Raw genomic sequence first — 27,924 nt, 5'->3', positions numbered from 1 at the left:
AAAAAAAAAAACAAAGTCAAAGATCTCTTGACATCTACAGTGTACTTATAATAAATAAATAAATAAATCTTAACCAAAAAAACCTTCGAAGGATCTCCTGATCCTTCGAAGCCTTTGCTTTGTACACATGACTGTCACTCAGTGCAGGCAGGAGTGGCAACTAACTGATCAAGGTCTCTACTCTCTTTCAGTTCTAGAAGTAAAACAATGGAGACATTTGGTGCTCCTTTTATCATCATGCCAGCATCTCCCAACAGCCACTGCAGACTCCAGTTAGCACACCCTGCAAAGGTATGACTGAAAATGCAGATGTATCATAGACCCTGTAAGAGGTGCTGTCTTCAGGCATGCTAGTAGGGTATCTCATGGCATTTTTGCTTTTGATTCTCTATTCTTGGAAGACACACCCTAACACCATGGCTTTCAGAAGTCAGATGAGGAAAGTGAGCATCCGGAAGAAGATCCCAGTTTGTGATCTCGAGTGCATTTCAACCTTCCTACAATTTCTCTACTTTCCCATCTTGTCTTTGGCTCCATCTCTAACCCTGAGAAATGTATAGAGGTCCGAAAAGGGCTGGTAGACATTATTGCTCCATCCCTGATCTAACAGTTGAGGCACTGAGAACACTGACACCTATGTCACAGAAAGGAGATCAAGGTTTCCTTTTCTGTTTTGTGTTTTCTTGTTTTGGTTTGGTTTGGTTTGGTTTTGGCCAAAAGAAAATTCCTTTTACACAGACTCTCCTTGGGATCTAAAGCTATTCCTTTGAGCAGGGCTAGTAAACCACCACTTAAAGAATAGATTTGATCACTCACCTGGTCATCACAGGTTATGAGCAAATAATAGCTTTTATGATTTTAGATGGTGATAGAAGTACTTATGCAGTACCTTTATTTTGCCATGAAGTCTGAAATTCACACACAGGGTTGCTCCTCTCTGTTCCACAGCCTCCAAGCTGCCTACTGTTTTGGTTGGTACTTTTCTCATATTTTAATCCCTAGAGTATAATTCTAGTAATTTATATGAAAGTAATTAATCAGATCCATAGTCAAATAACTGCCATAAAGAAGTTCATTAGTATCATTTACAATTTTACATGCTGTAGATTAAATTGAATAGAATTGGTAATATCTGCCCCTATCCCAGATTTTCTCTATATAGTTCTGACTGTCCTGGAATTCACTCTGTAAACCAGGCTATCCTCCAACTCATAGAGATCAGCCTGTCTCTGCTTCCTAAGTACTGGGATTAGAGGCATGCCCTACCACACCCAGCTAAAATTTACCTTGAAGTTGAGAGACCATTTACATTTTAAACAAGCTCTCTGTATATATGTAGTATTGGGAATCAAATCCAAGGCCTTGAGTGTGTAAACCGAATGTTCTACCTCTAAGCCACATTCCTAGTACAAAGTTACTTTCAACATAGTATTTTAGGGACTGAGAGTTTAGTTCAGTTGTAGACTACTTGTAAAAGGCTTTGGTTGAATCCCTAAAACTGAAAAACATAAAAAAATAAAAAATTGAAAAAAATTATGTGGAAAACTTTTATGATATGAACAAAATTAGTAAATATTAAATTAGATATAAGATATGGCCAAAATTATGAAAAATAAATACCCAGACTCTCTTTCATCTCCCTGTAGTAAAAGCTCAGAGACCACAGAATCAGCTCACTGTCCACACAAAATAATATGTCTGAACTTCTCAGAAGACATAAAAGTCTGGCCCAGGGTTGTCTGCCATTCTGTTGCACTTGCTGGGTCTTACAAAGGCCTAAAGTCTCAAAGTTTTGTTTGCATTTTTTCTTTTCAAGTATTTCTCAGGAGTCTTCAAACAAACAAACAAAACACAAAACAAACAAAAACAAAACAAACAAGCAAAAACAAGGAATAGGAATTCCATTGTCAAAAAAGCCAGACTTGCGTGGATGGTGCTTCAGGATTTCCAGTTCCACTGCAGTAGTGAGCAGTTAACACTGAAGAAAAACAACTTGGCAAATTGCAAAGCTCAAGTCAGATCTCAGTCTGTGTGGCTCACATGCTGCACCTGAATAGAAATCCACTCACTACCATCAACAAGGTTCCTTTTGGAAGGATAACAGAACCTAAAGAGGCCTTGAGTGAGAATATCTAGAGCGTCAGTACAGGCTCTGGAGAGCAGGCAGCAACAGTCCCCTGCTGGTGAACCACCTTTACCTTGCGTGGGCTGTCCACATAGGTGGGAGTCATGGCAACACTGTTCTCAGCTGGCTGGGTGGAGCTTTTTCCGTGCACAGTTGTCTGCTGTTCTCCTAGGCTCCTGAAGAAAGGACAATACATGACTGCGGCTTGCTGAGAGATCAGAAGGATCCCAGTTAGTTTACAGGAAGACAGCACTGCTGTTTCCACATTTGAAACATTTTTCTTTCTGCCTTGCTTTTCCTTCAGGCCCTACCTAGCACCCTTATGTGGCGTCCTGCTGTGCTGCTCTGTCCTGTGCAACAGGCGTGAGACAGCACCAGAGATCAAAGACAGACCTGGTAGCCTAGACTTCAAAGGAACTGAGACCTCTCTAATCTGCTTTCCTGCCTAGAGCCCTTGCTTGAAGGATGTTATTTCCCTGTTCTCACGTCTATGCTAAAAGCTGAAAGATTGTTCTGCCTTAGCTATATATATCTTGGTTCATTTAGTAAAAAACATACCTTGATAAAGCTACTTGGTGTCGTGTTCTTTTGTCTCCCGACCCGCTTATTTTCACAGAAACTCAATTACCCCAGTTCGTGAAAACCCACGAATCTGTCCAGACAATTAAACTGTCATAAACAGCCTGCACAGTATAATCATAAAATGGCCCAGTCTTAACTGGGAACATTCTAGGACTGGTGAGATGGCTCAATGGGTAAAGGTGCTTGCCGCCAAGTCTACCAACCTGAGTTTGATCACTGAACCCACATGGTGGAAGAAAAGAACTAACTTCTTAAAGTTGTCCTCTGACCTCCCACACATACTGTACCATGTGTGCATTCCCTTCCCAATAAATGTAATAAAAAATAAAAAGCATTCCAAGAAGCAGGGTGTGGTGACACACACTTTTAATCCCAGGTGACTCTCTGTGAGTCTACATAGAGAGTTTCAGAACAGCTAGAGCTGTATAATAGAGAGAGCCTGTCTCAAAAAGCCAAAAATAAGAAATAAGCATTCTAAGGAGATCAAATACCCTGTTTCCACTCGTATGTATTTTTTATTTTTAATCTATATTTAATATATACATATATTTAATAATACATACATATACATGTATGTATACACACACATATGGCATAAAAGTAGAAAGAGCACCATGAGGGGAGGAAGTAGAACAGGGTAAAAGAAGGGGAAGACAGACAAGTACAGGGAGTGGGACTATGGGTAAGGCATGATACATGTATGAATATTTTATAACAAAACCTATGTTTCTTAAAAGCTTTTTTATACTAAAATTTTAGTTTAAAAAATCATTGTGGGGGTAGAGAAATGGATCAGTGATTAAGGTAACAGCTGTTCTTCAAGAAGACCCGGGTTTAGTTCCCAGCACCCACATGGTGGCTTAACTTCAGTTTCAGGGGATCCAGTGCTTTCTTCAGGCTTGCTTGAACACCAGGCATGCATGTAGTAACACAGACATACATGTAGATAAAACACCCACACACATTAAAGAAAGGCTGACCAAGATGATCATTTGAGACTAGGAGTTTCAGGACAGTCTAAGTAACAGTGAGACCTCACTTGTCCAACAAAACAAAGTCTAAAAATCAGCACTGTGGTAACATGCGGTATCTACTAACTAGGGGGATATGTGTTAGTTCTGTATACTTTAAAGGTATTTATGTTAATTTTCTGACAAAATTATATTCCCTCCTTCCCCAAGTCCTAAAGAGAAATATGATTTTCTTTTATCTTATCTCAGTTCTGATGGAGATTAATGTATAGCTACATGTTTGGTTTCCAATTTTTGCCAGCTAAAATTAACCAAATGCAGTATATCATAAATAATATAAATATGGTTTAAAGTATATGGAAGATTTAAAAAAAAACTGATCATGGTAGCACAATCCTATAATCCCAGCACTGGGAAGGCTGAGCCAGGAGGATCAAGTCCAGCCTAAGATATATATCAAAACCAAAAAGCAAAGCCTAGAAATACAGTTCAGTAGTAAAAGTCCCACTGAGCATGTGCAAGGCCATGTACTCAATCCCCAAGACCTTGTTCCCCTGAAAACCAACTGTAAACTCCGGAATGTTTTCAGGTCTCATTCTATTATGTGGTAAGTTTGAAAAGACTCATACAGTTTTGCCACTGTTGTAATATGAAGAGAATCTCCTCCAGGTATCTGTGAGGTGACTCATACCCCCACGTGGATATACTAATTCCCAGAAAACCAGGTCCTCTGCAAGAACAGCTAGTGCTCTTAACTACCGAGCCATCTCTCCAGCCCCTTTTTTTTTGAGACAGGGTCTCATGCAGCTCAGGCTAGCTTCAAACTTTCTATGTAGCTAAGGAGAATCTAAAGCTTCCCACTGTCCTGCTTCTATCCCCTGTGCCCCCAAGTACAGGGATTAAAGGTGTGTGCTACCATGACTGCGTTGGTTTTATTAATCTTCCATATACTTTAAAGTATCTTTATATTACTTATGATATCTAATATAATATAAATACTATATTACTACATGGCACGGTTTAGGGGATAAGAAAAAAGTCTATATATTTAGTACAGGTTTTATTTAAAAGAAAAAATTCTACATTTATTTATTGGGGTAGGGTGTGGCTCATGCCACAATACTCATATTCAAAGTTAGAAAACAATCTACAGGAGTTGGTTCTCTCCTTCTACCATATTGGTTCTGGGGAATGCAGATCATCAGGCTTGGCAGCAATACCCACTGAGCCATCTTGCCAGTCTCATACTCAATTTCAGATCAGTGGATGAGGGAATCTACAAATACATCACCCACAGACAATGAGAACCCATTTTATTGCTGCAATGGATACTTCACAGCCAAATTCTTAGCCTATTTTCTTCAGCAGCTGGGCACATTATATAAGTGGCAGGGACAGCTCCAACTGCAAAGTGGATTGGCTTAAGCTCATGCCCCTCCCCTGAATAAGATATAGTCAATGAATGCTGTGTTGTCAAAACCCAGATTACCTCTGAAAGCTGTACTGTCTAGTTCCAGTGCTCATGTAGTAGCCCTGAGGCTGTCACTGGGCATATGACAGTATAGTGCCCAATTCTGTTTCTTTCCACTCCTTCCCACAGGTGTTGAACCTAAGAATTCTCCTTAATAAACAGCTTACATCGTATCTTGGTCTGTTTCCCTGGCAACCTAATCTGTAACATTTCTCATTCTGACTCTATGTGGGTGGGTACAGAGATCAAGTCCATGTTCTCATGTCCACTACAGCAAGTGCTCTGCCACTTTTGCTACCAGGCTGGGAGATAATCAAATATAAAGGAAAATAAACAAAAGCAGAGGATAATTTATAGGCAACCCTGCATGTTTAGCCATTAAAATTATATACTCAAGCCGGGCAGTGGTGGCACACATCTTTAATCCCAGCACGTGGAAGGCAGAGGCAGGCGGATTTCTGAGTTCGAGGCCAGCCTGGTCTACAGAGTGAGTTCCAGGACAGCCAGGGCTACACAGAGAAACCCTGTCTCGAAAAAACCAAAAAAAAAAAAAAAATATATATATATATATATATATATATATATTTGAAAACAACTATTCCCTCTATTTCCTGTCAACTCACACTAATTAACTAGAAACAAAATTCACATATCATTTTATCCGTATCACAGCAATATTGCTAAAAGAAAATATCCTATTTATTTATTTATTCATTTATTTAATGTATATGAGTACATACACTGTAGTTGTCTTCAGACGCACCAGAAGAGGGCGTCAGATCCCATTACAGATGGTTGTGAGCCAACATGTGGTTGCTGGGAATTGAACTCAGGACCTCTGGAAGAGCAGTCAGTGCTCTTAACTGCTGAGCCATCTCTGCAGCCCCCAGAAAATATCCTTTAAGAATCATAATCACAACCAAATATTTCTCCAACTAGCTCAAAAACATTAGTATGTCCAAAAGTCTCCTTCTATGAAGGCCTATATGCGTAGTTATGCAATCTCATACATCTCTTTTAAGGTCTAAATCCTCTTCTCACTCTAACCTTGCAGCTTATCTGGTAATGTATACAATCCAGACGTGCTGAGTCCATTCCTTTATTATTCCATGCTTTCTTCCCTCTACTTCCTGAAAGCTATGAGGTAGGCCTAAAAGTTTAGTTGGTTCAATTGGGGGGCAAGGATTCTTCCTCTGTGTGCTGTGTACTGATGAGTTCTCAGTTCCTTTAATTCTTTAGTGATTATACACAGCGACATTCTAGCATTCTTTCTGATATTTAACAGGAAGAATATTTTAGAAAGGAAAAACCCTTCAACTACTTGGTTATCCTGAGGTATACTTTATAGGACCCAGAAGACACACTTGCTTTTCGCCTCTGTCCAACAATAAACTGTATTTCTCTATCACACTGCAATATATCCTATATTCAGCTTTCTTCTGAGTTACAACCACGAACATACATTGTGACTTTCTTTGGCACGTCCTGATGGCTGCAACAATGGGCCAAGACTGGGACAGCAATGGCAGAAAGCCTCAGATGTCTCAGATGCACATAACCATCCACATTTATTGAACTGCCTTCTAGGTGCTAAGCCCCACACCAGGAGGGCATTCATACCTGGGTGAGACTGTTCCTGTCCAATAGCTCAGAACCTGCTACAGTGAATATACATAGTCGTGAGAACATGTACGGGGCACAGTGTATTCTGAGGAAGGAGGGAAAGCAGCCAGTTCTACACAAAGCCTGCACCATATGTGATTGGCAGGAGGAAGTCAGCTTACACTAAACATAAGACACAAGTAAGCAAACATCTTTTACATATGTATAGGTGGCACTATCACACTGTTGGACTGCTTTTAGCATGGAGCCATCCTGCATAGAATGATGACATCTGTCTGTTGCCCAGGCTAACCCACTGCTGTTAGTCAGCATAGAGCTGACTCCACAAGAGCCTGATCAAAGGAATATGCTTATGGATAAAGACTGGCAGAGAACTGGAGGAATAGTTATAATAAGATGGCAGACTATAAAAAGAAAGCCCTTTCTCACATTGCTGTAACATTGGTTTTCACAACAAATACAACTGAATCTGCTTATTATAGTAGAAGAAAAAGAAAAGAAAACAAGCTAGGCAGTGGTGGCACAGCACTTTAATCCCAGCTCTCAGGAGCCAGAGGCAAGCAGATCTCTGAGTTTGAAGCCAGCCTGGTCTACATAGTGAGTTTCAAGGCAGCTAAAGCTACATAGAGAAAACCTCTCTTGAAAAATCAAAAAAGAAAAGAAAACAAAAAGCACGGTGTAAGTAAACACCATATAAAGGTTTGGCTCCTTTAACCTACCTTCAGCCTCCCCAAAACCTATCATATCAGCCAGAAGCAGTCATCTGGGACAAGGAAATACCTCAAGTCTCTGACCTGGCTCTTGTCACTGGGGTCACTGAAAGCCTTATCATCCACCCTGGGGAATGCTACAAGCACAAGATGGCTCGCTTTTCCCAGTCTGAGCAGAAAGAGGCTCATTGGTGCACACTAAACAGTGACTCACAGACAAATTAAAATAAGATATTTTTTAACCTCCATTTTCACACCACTCCCAGAAACGTATGTTCCTCGTTCTTTTCTGCAGTCAGGGAGAACCTGCTGGCAGAATCCTGAGGCCTTTCCTGGTTTTCCCAACAAGAGCGCAGCGCTCTCAGGAGGACCCATCTTGCCACTCTTCCCATTTGCAGGCCTGCAGACTCTCTGAAGTCTTTTCCTTCCACCCAAACCCTACCTTCTGGCAGCCATCCACCAAGCCATTCTAGGCATGGGACTCATCCCTAAAAACATGCTGTATGCCAAATTGACACAGGCTAGAGTCATGTAAAGAGGGAATCTCAACTGAAAAAATTGCCTCTGTACTCTTAGGCTGTAGGCAAACCTATAGCACATGTTCTTAACCAATGATTTTTGGGAAGGGCCCAGCCCACTATGAGTGGTGTCATCCCTAGGCTGATGGCTCTGGGTTCTATAAGAAATCAGGGGCTGGAGAGATGGCTCAGTGGTTAAGAGCACTGACTGCTCTTCCAGAGGTCCTGAGTTCAATTCCTAGCAACCATATGGTGGCTCACAACCATCTGTAATGAAACCTAATGCCCTCTTCTGGGGTGTCTGAAGACACCTACAGTATACTTACATATAATAAATAAATAAATAAATCTTAAAAAAAAAAAAAAAAAAGAAATCAGGCTGAGCAAGCCATGAGAAGCAAGTCAGTAAGCCGCCCCCTCCCTGACCTCTGCTGCAGTCCCGGTCCTGACTTCCTTTAGTGATCAACAGTAATGTGGAAGCATAAGCCAAAGAAATATCCTCTCCAAGTTCCTTTTGATTGTGGTGCTTTAATCACAGCAATAATATCCTTAGCTAAGAGATACATTTTTGCCAAAGACACTGAAAACATATTTCATAATATTAAGGAATTTTGATTTTATGATAAACTAGGATACTATGATTAGGGTATTTTTTCTTAAGGTACATTTTTTACTGGGGAGCACACGTGCCATAGTACAAGTGTTGAAGTCAGGGGACAACTTTCATGGGTCAATTCCCAGGAATAAAACTCAAGTTCTAAGTCTTCATGGCAAACACTTTTACCAGCTTGCCATCCTGGTTTAGTATTTCTTTTTCTTTTAAAAAAGACAAATTTTTCAGAGATACATTTTGAAATGTTACAGATAAGACTGTGCTTTATCTAGGATTTGGGAGATAAAATAAAACGGAAGATGGACGCCCATGGACTATTAATCAAACAAGAGTGGCCAAGAACAGATGATCACTTATGCATGACTAGAGGGACTTACTACTCAGCTCACATTTTTCATCTGTTTGAAACTTTTCATTATAACGAAACCAAATGTGTGCTAAGTGAATCTTCCCGCTATGAGATCATATAAGGATGGCCTGCCAATCAGTGCTCCACTTCAATTGGCTCCAAATGAATTTCTACCCATACCTCATGCTCTCTTGCCTAACCAACTTTACTTTCTGAAGCCAATGTGTGAAAGTTCTTACTAGGTACAACATGGAACCATACAACGGGGTAGACAGGGTCTCCCTAGCCCACCTGCATAGCATCTGTACAAAGGGCCCCTCAGCACCCCACCTTCTGTAACTCCATAAAACTACATAACATATCTACTAGGAAACCAGCAGAGCGAAGTGTTGAACCTCTATCCTCAGTAGAAAGCTGTCAGGTAATCTGACTAAAGTAGGTCCAACAAGCAGGCAAGCAGACAGGGGAACCAAATCTACCTCGGGAGATGAGAGGGGACCGGACTCATCTGCATACATGCAACAATGCTTCTTTTTGCTGAGTTCCACCTTCCCCCAGAAACTCTTTCCTTATGCACGGTCACCTTACATCCCAGCTATTATGTTCTCCATGTCCTCCTCACAAAGCCTCGTGTCGGTCAACTGATGTACTGTCCACTGCAGCATTTGCTGTTTATGAAGGGACCACATAATCAAGTGCATGACTCAAGATGCAAGATGAGGAGAGTGCTATGTACACATGTGTAGCTCGAGCATGTAGGAGGTAGAAGCACAAAGATCAGGAGTTCAAAGTCATCCCTGGCTACATGCTGAGTCTGAGGCCAGCATATTCTTTAAGAAGAATAAGATGACTGGGAGAACCAGAAATGGATGTCCTTTCTAAACTACTGGGCCATTATGGTTGGACAGATGTAGATCAAATCTCTGCTATTTAAAGTCAAGCATAGCTGGAGACATTGCTTGGTGGTTATAAGTGCATACTGTTCTTAGAGAGGATCGCAGTTCAGTTCCAAGCACCCATGTGAGGCAGCTCACCTGAAACTCCATCTCCAGGGAGATACGATGTCTCTGGCATATTCTTGCAGTCCCAGAGACTCAGGAGGCTGAGGCAGGAAGATCACTTGAGTTTGATCCAGGAGTTTGAGGACATCATGGACAACACAGCAAGATCCCATCCCTAATTAAGACAAGCATGATGGCACATGCCTACTAATCCCAGCACCCAGGAGGGTGAGGAAGGCATACTTACAAGGTTGAGACAATAGAAAACTATAACAAAAAAATTTAAGCTAACCTATGCTAGCTACATTGCCATACTTATCTTTTGTTTGTTTGTTTGTTTTTTGTTTTTTTGAGACAGGGTTTTTCTGTGTAGCCCTGGCTGTCCTGGAACTCACTCTGTAGACCAGGTAGAACTCCACCTGCCTCTGCCTCCCAAGTGCTGGGATTAAAGGCGCGTGACACCACCATCCTGCCAGACTTACCTTAAGACAAAAACAAAAGTAAAAACAATAACAAAATTAACCATAGGTAGGGTTGGGGAGATGGCTCAGTCGTTAAGAGCGTATGTTACACTTACAGATGAGCCTGGTTGAGTTGCAATCACTCTTAAGTCCACCTTCTGGCTCTGCAGGCATTAGGTAGCCAGGTGGTACATAGACATATTCCGGCAAACCATTGATTTAAAAAAAAAAAAGAAAAAAAAAGAGTGCTTGCCAAACAAGCATAAAGACTTGAGTTTAGATTCCCAGCACCTACTTAAAAGCCAGTTATAGACAGGCATGCCTGTAATCTCAGGCCTGTGGAGGAGAGGGAGACAGATTCTAAAGATTGCCGGCCAGCTGGCCACACCAATAGGCTAAGCTCTAGCTTTAGTGAGAGACCTTGACTAAAGGAAACAAGATAGAGAGTGACAGAGAAGGACCCACAGCACCTTCCTGTGGTCCTTCCTATAACATGTGTATGGGTATGGACAATGCAAAGATGCATACACGATACCCATACAAACTTTAAGAAGAAAAAAAAACTAGACAAAATGTTTTGTGGTCCAAATTAAATGTGGCTGTAGTATGAATAAAAACCCAAACTTCACATTTCTACCTGTGGGCCTATTTTGTTATTTGACACTCACCAGGGTATTAGCTTCACTTTCTGGTTATGTAAATGTCTTTCTTAAAAAAAATTAAGTTTTATTTCCTGTGAATCCTTGTTTGCTTACCTGTAAGTCTGTATTCCATGTGTATGCAGTGTCCACAGAGGACACAGAAGGCAGTGGAAACCTTGGAACTGCAGTTACAAACAGCTGGGTGCCACCATGGGTGCTGGGAACTAAAAGTAGGCAGCTACTACTACTTAACTCTGAGCTTCCTCTCCAGCCCTGTAAGAACTCCTCAATTACATACGGAAATTATATTTCACCTTGGTCAGATGACTCAGGCACTGAAGTGCCTAAAGCCCACGGAGTCCCTGGAGAGAGGTCTTTTAAAGCAGGCACTTACTTCTGACTAGCCTCCATCTCCAGCAGGGCGGACAGAGCTGAGGTTCCTTTCTTCCCGATGGGGGCGCCTGTTGACTCGAGAGAGTGTGCAGAGATGGGCCCTGCCATCTGCAAGCCTTTCATGGCAGTTCCTTTCTAAAGCAGGGAGGAGGAGACAGTTTGTTAGCCAGGGTGGGCTCTGAGATTTCCCTGCATCTCAGCTCATACTGTTGCATCTTTGGACACGGGGAACCTAATTAACCCAGCAGAGGAACATAGGTTCTCTGTGGTTAGTAGACTATAAAAGAAACTGAGGCTCAGAGAAATTGGTTAAACCAAGTAAGTTCAAATCTCACTTGAGCTGGAATTCAAACTAGAGTTATTAGCTCTTCTTACACAAACATTCTAAAATGTTTCCATGGACAAGTGATCTTGCGCATAGATGGTAGCTGATGTGGGAAAAGGAGCCTGAGGCTAAAAATAGGGTTGACGAAAGACCACTATCACAAGATTAACAGCAACAAACTACTAATACATAAACTTAAATGAATCCCAAAGCACAACACTATGTAAGAGAAGCAAGCCTCAAATGGTTTTCTATTATATGATAGTGTATTAAAAACATTTGGAAAGACTAGTAGTTGCTAAGAGACAGAGACTGGAAGGATAGGACTGCAAAGGGCAGCGTAAATCTTTTTGGTTTTCCTCTTTCCTGAGTTCTGGGATCAAACTCAGTTTGTCAAATGTCACGAAGGTGGTCTACCTCTGAGCAATCATTCATTTTGACTGTGGTGTTTAGTAATGTGAATCCCTGTGTTTTGTACACACACACACAGACACACACACACACACACACACACACACACACACACACACACACGAGTCAATTGTACTGTATGTTAATTTAAGCAAACCAATACTGAACCATATATCTGCCTGTTATTGCTTGAGTGGCCTATCCTGTAGCCTACATAAGCCTCAGTTTCTACACTGAGCAGCAGCGTTTGACTGAAATGAAAGTGACGGACACTTTCTAAAAGGAAGATCTGTTGCTGTTAATCTCCCAAGAGCCTTTACTCTGCAATTCAGTACTGCTGAATTGGGGACTACACAATAGGTGCTGTGTCCTCAGCTAGAAGGGGCAGCTAGTCATAAGGCAATGCCCAGTCATCGTTGGCACCAATCTCCTCTCTTTCATCCTACAACAGGTAGGAACTTCCTGGCTGCAATTTCAGACATGTGTTGAGTAGTTATGGGATAAATCATCCAGCTGATGAGGTAACAAGGAGGCAGAGCCTGCACCCCAGGCAAGTTGTGGCCCCTGGGAGCTCTAAGAACCCTTACCCGAATCATGCGGTCTGAGCGGTGGCGCCTGCGGATGCGATTTAAGCCCTCTACAAAGCGAATAAAGCCATCTAGAAGCTGCCACTCATCTTCATCTGCACGGGGTTTGTCCCCATAGATGTCACAGTGCACCTCCCCTTCTGTGATGCGCTTGGTGGCAGTGACACAGGCTGGCAGTAGTAGAAATCGGGTTCTCCAGAACTTCAGAGACTCGATTAAGCTATAGACAAGGGTAACAGAGTGGTGGTGAGAAAAGTAGGTAATAAAAGTCCTTCCAGAGAGCTCTCTGAAGCTGGTTTGAAATAGTCCTGCTTTGCTGCCCCACATGGCTTTGCTTAAGACAATAGATACAAAATCACAAGGAAGATCGCAAGGTGGCTTCTGCTTTAACCCCAGAGCCATGACAAAGCCTCTGAGCACCCACCCCCAAGGAAGCAGCGGTCCACCATCAACTGTAAAGCAGACAGAAATGTTAAAACTCTCTACAAGAGACAACCACAACCACACGGCTACTAGACAGCAAGAGAATAAACTGCTGGAAGCATGTGGTGATATGAATCCTTATGTTAGCAAAAAAACCACATAGAGCTGTATACAAGCACACATGGGAACACACACGGAGACTGTTCATTTACATAAAACAGTGCAGTGATATAAAAATATATGATAAAATATATCACTTTAACCCATTTTAAGCGTGTATACCAAAGGCTGAGTAAATTCACACTGTTATGTAACAGTCACCATTAGCTACACAGAGTTTAACACATGCAGGTATGTTCTGTTCTTCCAATTTTAGGGAAAACAAAACAGACATCAGATAAAAGGACAAATGTGTTTAAAGATGCACATTTCCAAAGCAGCAGGAATAGCAAGTTAAAGCCACTGTCTCACCTGAAGTCTTCAGAGCCGGCAGAACAAATGTACTGATCTAAGTAATTCCACTTGTATTCCTCTAGACGCTCATGGCAGAACTCTACCCAACAGGAGACGAACTCTGAGTCCGAGTGGGAAGGGCAGAGGCTGTAGGTGTAATGGATCTGGGCAGATTCATAAGGGTACCTGAAAAACAAAAGTATGCCTGGATACTTAAAAGCAATCTATACACACTTCCACTGCCACCACCACCACCATTGGCCACAGCTACCCTCTTGTCTCACTGTACTTGATAACTACCTGAGCTCAGTCCCCAAATACAGAAATCAGTTTGTCCTAGGAGACTATAACGAACATTTCTCAGATCTTAAACTTATCGTTCTTTTCTTACATTCATCCTTTGATGTTTAATATGCTTGATGTGAATCATACTGAGCTTTATAAACTGAATCATTCAGTTGCCTTTTGGAAGCAAAAGTTTTGGAAGCAAAAAGTTTTAAAGTTTATTTTAAAGCAAAGCCAAAATTCTTAGGGACTCATTCTATTTCTTATGCACATATTATTTTATACACATAATTTAGTGTACAGACAAAATTCAAGATGTCACCAAGGACGGTAAACATCCAAGGACTCACTTGGGAAGGTAACGAGTTACTGTGATCATCTTGTCCTTGAGCGTCACCTTATGGAAAGTTCTGCCCATACTCAGCCAATACTGGCCCTCTTCCTCAGGGCGGTTTCGGGACACAAGGCCTAGTAGAGAAAATGATTGCTTTTATCCACAAAGATACAGATAAAGAGAAACAAAAGAAGAAACAAATGTTTTGAGGCAACTCACAGAAGCATCATCCTCGGTTAAAAAATAAAATTGCAGAAACAGTCAGATATTTCTGTTATTAAACCGACTGTACTGGCTGGTTTTGTGTGTCAACTTGACACAGGTTGGAGTTATCACAGAGAAGGGAGCTTCAATTGGGGAAATGCCTCCATGAGATCCAGCTGTGGGGCATTTTCTCAATTAGTGATCAAGGGGGTAGAGCCCCTTGTGGGTGGTGCCATCCCTGGGCTGGATGTCTTGGGTTCTATAAGAGAGCAGGCTGAGCAAGCCAGTAAGGAACATCTCTCTCCATGGCCTCTGCATCAGCTCCTGCTTCCTGACCTGCCTGAGTTCCAGTCCTGACTTCCTCTGGTGATCAATAGCCATGTGGAAGTGTAAGCTGAATAAACCCTTTCCTCCCCAACTTGCTTCTTGGTCATGACGTTTGTGCAGGAATAGAAACCCTGACTAAGACACTGACCAACAGCAAATCAGAGAAGAAGGTGCTAAAAGCACCTAGACACCACACCCCAACCCTGATGCACAGCCCTGGAATAAATGGTAATAGGCTGGGGGAAACGCATGGGGTTAAAATGAAACTCCACTCCTCCCAAGCACATCTAGATCCTCACCCCAGGCTGGTAGTCCTCACCTCCTGGCCTGTGCTCCAACTCTTCCCCACAGCTGCTCCCAGCTTCACTCTGAAAGGAGCACTTACTTATTTATGTAATTTTTGCTCCTACATATCTGCTTGGACGCTGCTTCTGCATTCTCTTCCTGGGCCACTAACTGAAATCTTATGGATTAAAAAAAAAATTGTATACATTTATTTACCTTTTTTGTGTGTATACGTGCACGAGTGTAAGAACATATGCAAACTGTAGCATGCATGTGTGGAAGTCAGAAGATAATCTGTCCTGTATGTGGATTCTGGGGAGCAAACTCACTCAGGTGGTGAAGCACAGCAGTAAGTGGCTGAACCATCTCTCCAGCTCATCTTATGAATAACTTAATCAAAGGCAACTTCCTGGGGAAGCTGTCAGACACCGCTAGCCTTGTGAATATCTATATGTAGTTCCTTAGGTATGTGTCTCTCTCAGAGTATTGCTTGAGTATTGAAGTTTGAGGCAAAACTGGTCAACACAGTGAATCCTTGCCTTAAGAACAAATTAAATCAAAATTTAAAATAAAGTTCCAAGAGGCCAAATCTAAATATAGTTTATCTTTATATTAGCTCCTATTAAAAGGCCTTGGCCAGAGTAGGTGTTCAAAAGCATAGTTTAACTGAATTAAACACAGCAGAGTGGGAAATGACAAGGAATTAGAAACATATGTCAAGTGTTCAAAAGAATAAAACTGTGCTACAAAGAACAACCAAGGAGGCTGGAGAGATGGCTCAGTGGTTAAGAGCTCTGAATGCTCTTCCACAGGTCCTGAGTTCAAATCCCAGCAACCGCATGGTGGCTCACAACAATCTGTAATGAGATCTGATGCCCTCTTCTGGTGTGTCTGAAGACAGCTACAGTGTACTTACATAAAATAATAAACAAATCTTTTTGTTTGTTTGTTTGTTTTTTCGAGACAGGGTTTCTCTGTGTAGCCCTGGCTGTCCTGGAACTCACTCTGTAGACCAGGCTGGCCTCGAACTCAGAAATCAGCCAGCCTCTGCCTCCCAAGTGCTTGGATTAAAACAAAAACAAAAAACCAAGCCAGCCAGGCAGTTTTAATCCCAACACTTAGGGGACAGAGGCAGGCAGATCTCTTGAGTTTGAGGCCAGCCTGGTCTACAAAGTGAGTTCCAGGATGTCAGTGCTATAGAGAAACCCTGTCTCCAACAAACAGTAATAAACAAACAAACAAATATACAAGCAAACAAAGAACAGCAAAACCTGGGCAAGATCTTCACGACCTGCAAACAAAGTGTGCTGCTCTCTGAGAGAAATGGTCACAGTGGCAGGTCACTTGGAAGTCCTCAGGAGAAGAAAGGACAGTAGAGTCTGAGAGGATTCTGACTGTGACTGTTTCAAATCTCTGCAACTGAAGAGTAACCCATGAGGCACCCCTTCACTTCTGCTGCAAACAGCCTGCTCGCTGTCAGGAGGAGTATCAGGGGATAAGGGTCATGAGCACCCAGCTCAGCTCCCCAACAGCTCATCCTAACTAGGACTACCCCATTAAGCAAACATGTATTTGTAGTGAAGTTAATGTGTGCCTCCCCCAGTGTACAGTAAACCCCAAGATTCTGCTGGAACAAGTCCTACCTTACCTTTGTGATCAGTAAACCTGAAACAAGGGAGATGCACAACTTAGTTATGAAAGCAACTTTCATAACAACAACAGTAATAGGATACCAGTAATTTTTATTACCAGGGAAATAAGAGTTTTCCTCTGACAACTAGCCGTGAAGAATAAGGGTCATGAATCAGTCAGGACCAGACCGGACACTAGAATTAGACTTACAATGAACATTCACTATCCACTCAAGAGCAGAGGATGAGCAAGGCTAGATGTGGCCAGTGAGATCTGAAAGTGAGATCATTACTGCTCCTTAGGTTAAAAAGTTAAACTCTTCCTGCAGCCCAGTCACAACTCTAGAGCACGCTAACACTAGCTTTCTTTTTGGTGTGCAAAAATTATCACAGTGTCTCCTGCTACAAGGCTTTCTTGCACACACATAAGCTGATCCTTCTGCCTGCATTCTCTTCCCTTCAACTTCCCCGTTTCTCCTAATGACTTCTACCCAATCCTCCAAACCATATCAAGCTCCAAATTAAAGAGGTCTCATGGCCTTGAACTAACTTTTTCCTCCCAGTCTTTATCATAGCAGACTCATTTCTCTATTGAGTTATAAATTTCCCCTACTAGCAATGTCAAAACATTGTTGAATGAATAAGTGAATGAATAACCACAAATATTTATTTACTATTTGTTATATTTCAGGCACTGTAGTTTCCACTGTGGAAGTAAAAAGGATGAACCCAAAATGGTCTTGGTTAGAGAGCATTGGTGGTACAGTGGTGACCATAGCAACCTTCCAAAATGGTCTTGGCACCCCAAAAAATTCATAGAGAAAAAGCCAGGTGTGACAGTATATATACTTATAACCCTAGCAGTTGGGAGGTGAAGCAGGAAGATCAAGAATTCAAGGCTAGCCTGAACTATAAAAGACCCTGCCTTAGAAAAAAAACAAACAGGGCTGGCGAGATGGCTCAGTGGGTAAGGGCACCGATTGCTCTTCCAGAGGTCCTGAGTTCAAATCCCAGTAACCACATGGTGACTCATAACCACCTCTAATGAGATCTGACGCCCTCTTCTGGTGTATCAGAAGACACCTACAGTGTACTTACATAATAATAAATAAATCTTAAAAAGAAAAAGAAAAAAGAAAAAAGAAAACAAACATGCAAGCAAAACTAAAACAAAACCAGGAGAAGGCGGCATGTAACAAATGTCAAAGGCACTTTCTAAGAAAATATCAAAGGTCCACAGCTTCATCTACGAGGCCTGGACTAGCTGCCAACTAAATCCACACACCAGATCCGTACTTCTTTAATTTTCTGGCAAGAGGAGCTTTACTAGAATCAACAATGATCTGAAGTTTTACACTGGCTGAATAGTGAAGTGGAGGCTTCATTAGCAACAACGAAGAAGCCAGAAATCAAGACAGCTCACTATTTCAGGAAGTGATTGTGGTTTTCCAGCTCCAGGCACCCACACTTCATTCTCTGTTACACTTATTTGAGACGAGTTCTCCACAACTTGGCTCTTCCTCAGTTAGGGTCACTTGCTAGCCACTAATGGGTGACTCATGCTTGAATCAGGTCACTAAGCTTTAGTAATTAAGAAGAAAGATGAACACAGACTAGGGGGAAAAGAACAAATGTACAAATGAGTAGAGAACTTGTCTACTATGATTGAGGTTCTGGGTTTGATGCCAGTGCCAAGAAAAGAAAAAGGACAAAAAAGATACACATAAAAAGCATAGCAGGCTGGAGAGATGCTCAGTAGTTAACAGCACATATCACTATTCCAAAAGACCTGGTTTGGTCCCAGCAAACTCACAACTGCTTGTATAACTCTAGCTGTAGGGAATTTTTATGCCCCTCCCTGGCCATTGTGGACTGTGTCACTCCACATATACATTAAAAAACAAACAGTAAACTTAGATTAGGCACCATCTGAGAACCTGTTGTGTAACACGGAGGTGTAACACTAGAAACAATTAAATACCCACTTCCAGGTTTAGAACCTTCACTATCTACTTGATAACTAAGTATTAACTTGGCCTTCTGCTACTCCTAGTTCTACACCAAACTATATTATGACTAAATTTAGTCATATCCTCTTTTTTGTTTGTTTGGGTTTTTTTTTTTGGTTTTTCGAGACATGGTTTCTCTGTGTACATATCCTCTTTTTTTTAAAAAGAGAAATGTCAGGCATAAGGGTGCATACCTTAAATGCCAGCACTTCAAAAGAGAGACAAGTAGATCTTTGGGTTTGAAATGAGCCAGCCTGGTTTATAAAGTGAGTTATAGTCCAGCCAGAGTCTATAACAGGCTGGACAGTAAAACCCTGTCTCAGGAAACAGCAAGAGGAAGGGATGGAGGGAGAGAGGGAGAGAGAGGGGGAGATAGAGAAGAAGAGAGGGAGGGAGAGGGAAGGATGAGGTTGACCACCTTTAAAGGTGGGCACCTTTATCATGGCCCTTGGGAGGCAAAACCAGGCAGAACTCTGTAAGTTTGAAAATATCCTGGTCTAGAGTCCCAGGGCTCCACAGAGAAACCCTGTCTCAAAAGAAGAAGAAGGCTTTTTAGAAAATATTTATCTTACTTTTACTTGTATCAGTGTTTGCCTAAATGTATTGATGAATCAGTCTAATTCTATCTTAAGGACGGAAGCTATTCTGTTACAAGGTCAGAACAAGTTCATTTCTGTTTGTTGCAAAAATCAAGTTGACAGTGCTTTAACCAGTTTCTGGGATTTGACATGCTCCCCTCCCTATGAAGTCTGACTCACACCTTGAATGTACCCTGATAAGATGTTCTTCCAAATAGTTTTGAAATGTTTAGCCAAGTTCCTATGTAACCAAAATTCCTCTGGAAATCCCTCAACCCTTGAAACCTCTCTATTCTTACAGTGTTTTTTTTTGTTGTTGTTGTTGTTTTCTTTTTGGTTTTGGCTATATAAACCCCACCTCCTCCTGTGTTTGATGCTATTTTTCCAAAATCCTGCTTTAGGGAGATAACCCAGTCTGACATAAAATAAAGTTTACTTAATTTGAACGAAGAATTTGGGTAATTATTTTACTCTCCGTCAGTGGGATTAACAGTATGTGTACCACTGGAAGTATGTGTACCACCATATGAAAGCTAGGAACCAGAGACCAGGGCCCCTTGCAAAGCCGCCAGTGCCCTTAACCACTGAGCCATCTCTCCAGCTCCTAGAGTAGGGTCTTTTGTTTCGTTTTTGAAATAGGGTATTACTTTGCAGTGGAGGCTGACTTATATCTCACCATGTTTGGGCCACCAAGCCTGACTGAAGTGGTTTTCTTTACCATTGTTGTTTCTTTGTGTTTGGGTGCTAGTGATGGAACCCAGGGCCTAATGCTAAACAAGCACACTACCACTGAGCAGCACCACCCTTAAAAGGGCTGAAGTGCCAGTTGGTTTTTATGTCAACTTGACACAAGCTATAGTCATCAGACAGAAGGTAACCTCAGTGAGAAATTATCTCCCTAAAATCAGGCTGTAGGCAAGCCTATCAAGCAGTGTCTTACTTAGTGATTGGTTGGGGAAGACCAGACCACTGTGGGTGGTACCATCCCTGGGCTGGTGGTCCTGGGTTCTATAAGAGAGCAGGCTGGGCCAGGTGATAGTGGTGCACACCTTTAATCCCAGCCCTTGGGAGGCAGAGGGCAGGTAGATTTCTGAGTTCGAAGCCAGCCTGGTCTACAGAGTGAGTTCCAGGACAGCCAGGGCTACACAGAAAAACCCCGTCTCGAAAAAACCAAAACTAAACAAAACAAAAAAAGAAAGCAGGCTGAGCAAGCCATTGGGAGCAAGCCAGTATTCAGTACTTATCCATGGCCTCTGTATCAGATCCTGTCTTCAAGTTCCTCCTGCCGTGTGTGAATTCCTGTCCTGACATCCTTCAGTGATAAACAGTGATGTGTTTTAGCCAAATAAACCCTTTCCTCCCCAACTTGCTTTGGTCATAGTGTTTCATCGTATCAACTAAGACAATAACTGAATGAAAGAAAACCTACTCTCAGGATTTGGTAACAAGAGGGAATATAATTTTAAGGAGAATCACTTACCTCTGCTATAGAGTGGGCTACTGCTCAGTGGGGGTGGGACTGTGGTGTTGGGTTTCTGGGCCTTTGGCTGTACTATGATTTGGTAACCCTGCATGAGACGCTGACAAATGAACTCTTCAAACACTTGCTGGGCTGTCATTTGAACACCCTCCTCATCCCTCCTGGAAAAGAAATGAGTGAGCACATGGATATGCTTAACCTTGGGCAGTAAACAGTCCGTGTCTCTTGTTTCATCCCAGATTATCACTCTACAGCAGCTCATAAAATCTATAACCTGTACAACAGCTTTAGGAGAAATGATCACTTCAACAAGGTAGGGAAAGACAGAAAAAAAGAATAACCTTAGAAAATACAATCAGATGTAGTGTGCCCAAAACAAGTGCATTAGCAAATAAGCTATCCAGGAAGACAAACTGTTAATGTCAACATTGAGAGAAATTAACAGTTCATGCATCATCAAATTTCCCAAATACTAAAGGAGGACATGAAAGGCTTAAAAGTTCAGTGTTGTTCTTTCTATGCGTGTGTCCAATATACCCATAACCCCCATAACAAACAAAGCTGACTGCTTTTGTTTCGGGCACTGACCTGTCCATGTCTGCTTCTGGGAGGAGATCATAGCAGCCCTCTGTGTAGTCATTCTGCAGGCCTTGACGGTCCGGGAAGTAGTCAGTGGTGAGGGGAAGGCATGCAGGAGTAGTGAGAGACTTCCAATCCACTCCAACTGTGCAACAGAAGCCTGGCACTACAGGGGGAGCAGACAGTGTCAGAACTGCCTCGCATAATGGGGAAAAGGTATATGTGGTCACCACAGCAGGTTTGGATATGGAAGGAAGGGAGGGGGTGGGGTGAAGTTCATGGTAAAAGGTGATCAAAATTGCCAGGATAGAGAGGGAGCAGGGGAAGGGGATAGGGGAGGGAGAAAGAGAGAGAAACAGAGTTTGTTAGATAACGCAACACATGCTTATCCAATCCCATCATGCAAATGGAATTCACAGCCGCTATTTTTCATTTTCTGCTGATCATGAGCTACAGCTGAAATGCCAGTGAGGTTACTGCAGGGCAGGCAGGGTTATGTATCAAAGCAAATTAACATTCTGAGGGCAGAAGAGAGGCTCAGGGCAGAGCTTCTCCTTTGGAGGGCTGCAGAGTGTCTGGGTAGGAAAGGAAGAAAGCTCAGCCTAATTGGGAGCAACACAGCACATAGCAACAGAAACAGGAACACTTTCAGAATCACAAGTAATAGACCCAAAAGGATAGGAGGGGAAACCAAAGAAGGATGTCTGGGACAGTTACAAGGCTGGGATTAGAGACATGAGTTTGACATCTACTCTCTAGATAAAGCATGTTTTCAACACTGGTAACTAACTCCTGACATTTTGGACCAGACCAGTCTGTTACAGAGGGCTGTGCTGAACAAGCAGAGAAGCTGAGGAGTAACACTGGGCTCTACTCACAAGATGCCAGCAATGCACTCTACTGAGAAAACCAGAAATGATATAGATACAGCCAAGTCTGGCTTGGGTGCAAGTCCACTGAGGTAAAGCACAAAGGCCACACTATGTGGTTTGTTCCACTAGACTCATGCACTTGTGGAAATATGAGAAATCTGAACACTTTAACAGTGAAACCTAGAGGCAGCTCTGATAGTCCTTGCCCTACTCTGTACTCTGGTTTCCATTTACTACATGTGATCTCTCTGACTCTTTTTAATCATGATGCCATCCACCACCATGGGATGCAGTTGGGGAGCTCTTGCCAGAGCCAGCACCACAATAATCTCTCTCTCCCTCTTCCTCTTTCTCTTCTTCTTCCTCCTCCTCCTCTTCCTCCTCCTCCTCCTCTGCCTCCTCTCTCACAGAGGCTTCCTATGCATCCCAGGCTAACCTTGAACTTGTAATCCTTCTCCTGGAGCTTCCAGAAGGCTGGGGTACAATGTGCGCTACACACCAGGCTTTAAACCACTTTTTTATAAATGTTTCCCCCTCAAGTGTTTCATTTGAATGATGAAAATAGACAGGTAGCTAGCTGTTTCTCTAAGCAAAACTGACTCAATCTTTAAGATCTTTTAAGTGAAGATTTTTTTAAAATCTATAAAAGGAAACAAACAAGGGCAACAACAGCAACTCCTCCACACCTCTGAGCACTGACTGGGATAGTTACACACTGTACACTAAATGCATGTGTATGAGCAGTAACAAGTTTACAACACAGTGTATGTCCCTGGGGCTCTGTCAGCCTCACATCACTCTCACAAGGATGAAAAAGTCTTGTGTGCTAAGTACAGGGACAGAGTGCCTCATGCCCTGGGGAAGACCACTACTAGACATAGGCCTAATTACATCGCTATGCAAGGCTTACAGAATCATTAATACCTCAGAATTCAAAATATATCCCCAAACAGCAGAAATTGTACCCTAACATCCCCACATGACAAACAAGAAGTTGTGCTTATCCCTATTTCCTGGATAAAACCAGACTCAAGCCACAGTGAGGAGGTCAGAAATGAAAGCCAGCTACCTCTTTATGTTGTCTTAGACACGCCAGCCCTCACTACCTGTCTGACTCCGGTAGCAGTGATTTCTGCTGGGCATTATAACACATGCTTGTAGTTCCAGCACTGGGAAAGCAGGGACGGGATGGTTACAAGTTCATAACCAGCCTGGGCTACACTGAGAAACCCTAGCTTAAAAAACAAAACAAAACAACAAACCTGGAAACCATGCAAGTGGTCACTAATAAAAATAACTACTAAAACCCAAATATAGTCATATGTTTGATGATATTATTAAAAATAACTTCACATTTTCTGTTGTTTTTTTGTTTGTTTTGTTTTGAAACAGTGTCTTACCATGTAGCCCTGGCTGGCCTGGAATTCCTACTTACACCAGGCTTCCCAAGTGCTGGGATTAAAGCCCTGTGTTACCACACTAAGCTAAACAAAATTAAAACAAACAAACAAACATGGAGGGGTGTGGAGAGTTGGCTCGGTGGTTAAGAAGAACATTTGTTCTCACAAAGGACCAGGGTTTGATTCTCAGCACCCATGTGGGGGGGCTCACCACCTCCTGAGACATCAGGCATGCAAGTGGCACACAGAAATACATGCAGACAAAATACTCATACAAACAAAATAATAAAAGACAAATTTAAAAAAAGAAACAAAGAAAGAGGGCTGAAGAGATGGCTCAGCAGTTAAGAGCACTGACTGCTCTTCCAGAGGTCCTGAGTTCAATTCCAATAACCACATGGTGGCTCACAACCATTGGTAATAGGATCCGATGCCCTCTTCTGGGGTATCTGAAGACTGCAACAGTGTACTCATAAACACAGTTTAAAGAAATCTTAAAAAAAAAAAAAAAAACCTAAAAAAGAACAAGTTTTAGGGGCTGGCATGATGGCTCAATAGGTAGAGGAGGCACTTGCCAGCAAAGCTGATAACCTGCATTTGATCCCTGGATCCCCGCAGCAGGACAGAGGGGAGAGCCAACTCCCATGGTTGTACTCTAGCCTCCATGAGCATATGAATGACATATGTGTGCAATCACACAAATATGTAGAATAAATATTTTTTTACTTTAAAAAACTGAGTAATAGGGACATGAAAAACTGTAAAAGTTCATTAATCATCAATGGAGACAAAAAGACTCAGAGCTACAAATCCATAGCCACACAGAATAAAGTGTGTGCAGTGTTAAAATGGTTTCCCTGTATTCTAGTAAAAGTGCTCTGTAGCTGTTCAGCTATTTAAATAGACAAGTGTGATCTACACAAACATTAACTAGCAAATATTTTCAACTGTAAGTGTATCTCAAGGACTCTAGTTACAGTCCATTATTTTTCTGATTTTTTTTGTCCAGAGCCAGTATTAGGTCTAAGAGCTAAGGTTGGCATCTGCCTGGCAAGAGGGACTTCTTGGCAAGTCTATTCTTCCTCGTGTGTCCTGAATCATGCACTCTGGAACAGGTCATTTCAGCTTACTTCTCTCACTTGGCATCAGAGAGACTCAAGAGTCCCTCACATATCAGCTTCCTATCACATAGAACATGGCTTTCTGGACTGCTGTCTTCCCATGGGGCTTCCTCATGCCCTCGCCGCACCACAGTCCCCACTGCCTGCCCTCCCGCTAGTCTGGTGGCCCCTTACTTGGGTCTGGAGAGGTAGAAACACCATCCTCTAGAGAGTCCTTGTTCTGAGTCCTAGGACTCACACCTAGAGAAAGAAAAAGCGGCTTGTATGAGTCAAAAGTTACTTCTTAAAAAAGTTCTTATACTTGTGGTTGAAAAAAGCTCAAAATAAAAGTTAAAAATACAAACATAAACCATGTGCCAATTCTGAACTGGGAATTTCAAAAATCAACAACAGAAAAATGTGGACAACCTAGAATTTAGGAATGAACCAAAACTTCAATGTTATCAATACCATCCTTTTTGCCTTATAACCTTTTTTTTGCAAAGCAAATTGCTACTTATTTTAAGGAAATTGACATATTTTAAAGTCATTTCAACCAATTAACTTTTATCAAACATAAATAACCTAATTATGGGGAGAATAAAATATGGTATGTAAAAATAAATTAATTAAAAAAATACAGAATAAAGCTTACTTTTAGATCTGAAAGAAAAATAACCTAATTATATTTTGTATACTTGTTTAATCTTAATTTCTGTGACTCCTTCCCAAATCATAGCTTTTAAGAATATAATACTGGCTAGAGAAATGGCTCAGTGGTTAAGAGCACTGACTGCTCTTCCAGAGGTCCTGAGTTTAATTCCCATCAACTACATGGTGGTTCACAACCATCTATAATGGGATCCAATGCCATCTTCCGGTATGCCTGAAGACAGCAACAGTATACCCACATATATGGGAAAAAAAGAGAATATAACACAAGACATCAAATTTTACTACACTTAACAGACTAACAAAGATTCTACCTAAATATAATTAGTCTGAAAAAGATTTAAAATGAAACTTGAATATGCAAATGACACAGCAAACAAAAAATGTTTGTTTTTAAAATGAAACAGCTAATTTAAAAAACACACACAACCAAATGTCACTTAGAAAACAATTTAATAAAAACAGCTGGCTGTAAAGAGGAATTGGAAAGAGCCTCAAAAAATAACCAACATTAGCTGTCCCCATACAGAAAGCTTAAGTGAAGGTAAGTAAAAAGCAGAACTTTGATAGTTTTTTTTTTAAGATTATTTGTTTTTTTTTTTTGTTTTATCTTTTGTTTTTGTTTTCTGTTTCTCTGTATAGCCCTGGTTGTCCTGAAACTCACTCTGTAGACCAGGCTGGCAGCGTACTCAGAAATCCGCCTGCCTCTGCCTCCCAAGGGATTAAAAGCTTGCACCACACGCCCAGCTGTTTTAAAGATGTATTTACATTTTATGTATTGGATCCACTGCTAGGCCAAGATTATTTGTTTTTATGTGTATGAGTACCTGCTCTTTATATGTGCACCTTGTGTGTGCCTGAAGCACACGGAGGCTAGAAGAGGACATCAGATCCTCACATACATCTGTGAGCTGCCATGTGGAGACGAAGAATTGAACCCAGGTCCTCCGCAAGAGCATCACAGACTTAACTGCTGAGCCTCACTCCAGCCCCGGAATTTGAACCTTTTACTCCACATACTTCTGTGTCACTTGATCTCTCTCAACTATAACAAATGTTTATAAATCCCTTGTCAATCTTTAGAAAAAAAATAAGCAATAACATCGGAGAAAGCACCTGAAAAATCACAGTCTGGAAAACAAGGACTTGCATCTGGAAGATGATCTCTCAAAACTCAAGAGGAAAAAAATTAACAACCCAATAAATAAATGAACAAAATATTTGAACAAAATATTTGAATGGACTCTTCAACACCATATACAGAAGGCAAACGAGCACACATAAAAATAGATTCCACACCAGTATCCACTTAGGAAACAGCAAATTAAATAGTGAAATGCCTCAGCACCTGTTTTTTGTTTGTTATTTCAAGGCAGGGTCTCTTGTATCCCATGCTTGCTTGTAGCAGAGGATGATCCTGAACTTTGAAACCTTTCTCTCTTCCAGGGCTGAGCCAGTTTGTCTGTTTACTTACTCAATTTTACAAACGATTTGCCTACATGTATGTTTGTGTACCATATTCACGCCTGGTGCCCACAGAAGTCAGATGGGAGTATCAGACACCCTGGAACTTGAGTTACAGATAGTTGTGAGTCACCATATAAGAACCCCAATTCTCAGGCTCAGGTGAGATGGCTCAGTAAGAGCACTAACTGCTGCTCTTCTGAAGGTCCTGAGTTCGGATCCCAGCAACCACATGGTGGCTCACAACCACCCGATCACAATGAGATCGGACACCCTCTTCTGGTGCATCTGAAGACAGCTACAGTGTGGAGCGAGCGGGCCAGAGAGCAGTCACACACATGATGGCTCACGGGCATCTGGGCAACTACAGTGTACTCATACACATAAAATAAATAAAATAAATCTTTAAAAAAAAAAAAAAAGAACCCCAATCCTCTATAAAGGCAACAGGAGCTCCTAACTGCTGAGCTAACTCTATAACCCCCCAAGCCCAGTTTCTTTCTCTCTCTTTTTCCTTCCTTCCTTTCTTCCTTCCTTATCCACTGCTTGGATTTTCTCCCCTCTTATTAAAAATAAAAGCTGGGGGGCTGGAGAGACGGCTCAGTGGTTAAGATTGCTAGAGGTCCCGAGTTCAATCCCCAGCAACCACATGGTAGTTTACAACCATCTGTAATAGGATATGATGCTCTCTTCTGGTGTGTCTGAAGACAGCTACAGTGTACTCATATACATAGAATAAATATTTTAAAAAAAAAAGAAAAGAAAAGAAAAGCTGGGGATGGTGGCACATGCCTTTAATCCTAGCACTCAGCGGACAGAGGCAGGTGGATTGAGTTCAAGGCCAGACTGGTCTACAGAGTGAGTTCTGGGACTGCCAGAGCTACACAGAAAAAACCCTGTCTCAGAGCTGGAGAGATGGCCCAGTGGTTAAGAGCACTGACTGCTCATCCGAAGGTCCTGAGTTCAATTCCCAGCAACGACATGGTGGCTCACAACCATCTGTAACGGGATCTGATGCCCTCTTCTGGTGTGTCTGAAGACAGCTAC

At 41.9% G+C, this 27,924-nt stretch overlaps 1 protein-coding gene across 20 annotated transcripts in view; it reads right to left on the bottom strand.

Annotated features, from left to right (window-relative positions):
• Depdc5 (DEP domain containing 5, GATOR1 subcomplex subunit) overlaps window positions 1–27,924 on the bottom strand; it is a 132,532-nt gene that overhangs the window by 34,372 nt on the left and 70,236 nt on the right. For 16 of the 20 annotated variants that reach the window (XM_031340727.1, XM_031340720.1, XM_031340723.1 and 13 more), the window contains 8 exons: window positions 24,937–25,002; window positions 21,379–21,562; window positions 20,791–20,951; window positions 14,293–14,410; window positions 13,676–13,843; window positions 12,782–13,001; window positions 11,460–11,593; window positions 2,199–2,301 (listed from right to left, as the gene is read on the bottom strand). In XM_031340727.1, the coding sequence (XP_031196587.1) occupies window positions 2,199–2,301; window positions 11,460–11,593; window positions 12,782–13,001; window positions 13,676–13,843; window positions 14,293–14,410; window positions 20,791–20,951; window positions 21,379–21,562; window positions 24,937–25,002 (1,154 nt within the window). The remainder of the gene's footprint in view (window positions 1–2,198; window positions 2,302–11,459; window positions 11,594–12,781; window positions 13,002–13,675; window positions 13,844–14,292; window positions 14,411–20,790; window positions 20,952–21,378; window positions 21,563–24,936; window positions 25,003–27,924) is intronic. The other 4 variants (XM_031340732.1, XM_031340730.1, XM_031340735.1 and 1 more) reach the window with 1 other exon arrangement.

Source organism: Mastomys coucha, unplaced genomic scaffold (genome assembly GCF_008632895.1).
Source record: "Mastomys coucha isolate ucsf_1 unplaced genomic scaffold, UCSF_Mcou_1 pScaffold22, whole genome shotgun sequence".
NCBI classification, from domain to species: domain Eukaryota; kingdom Metazoa; phylum Chordata; class Mammalia; order Rodentia; family Muridae; genus Mastomys; species Mastomys coucha.
This window is presented reverse-complemented; position numbering and strand designations above follow the sequence as displayed.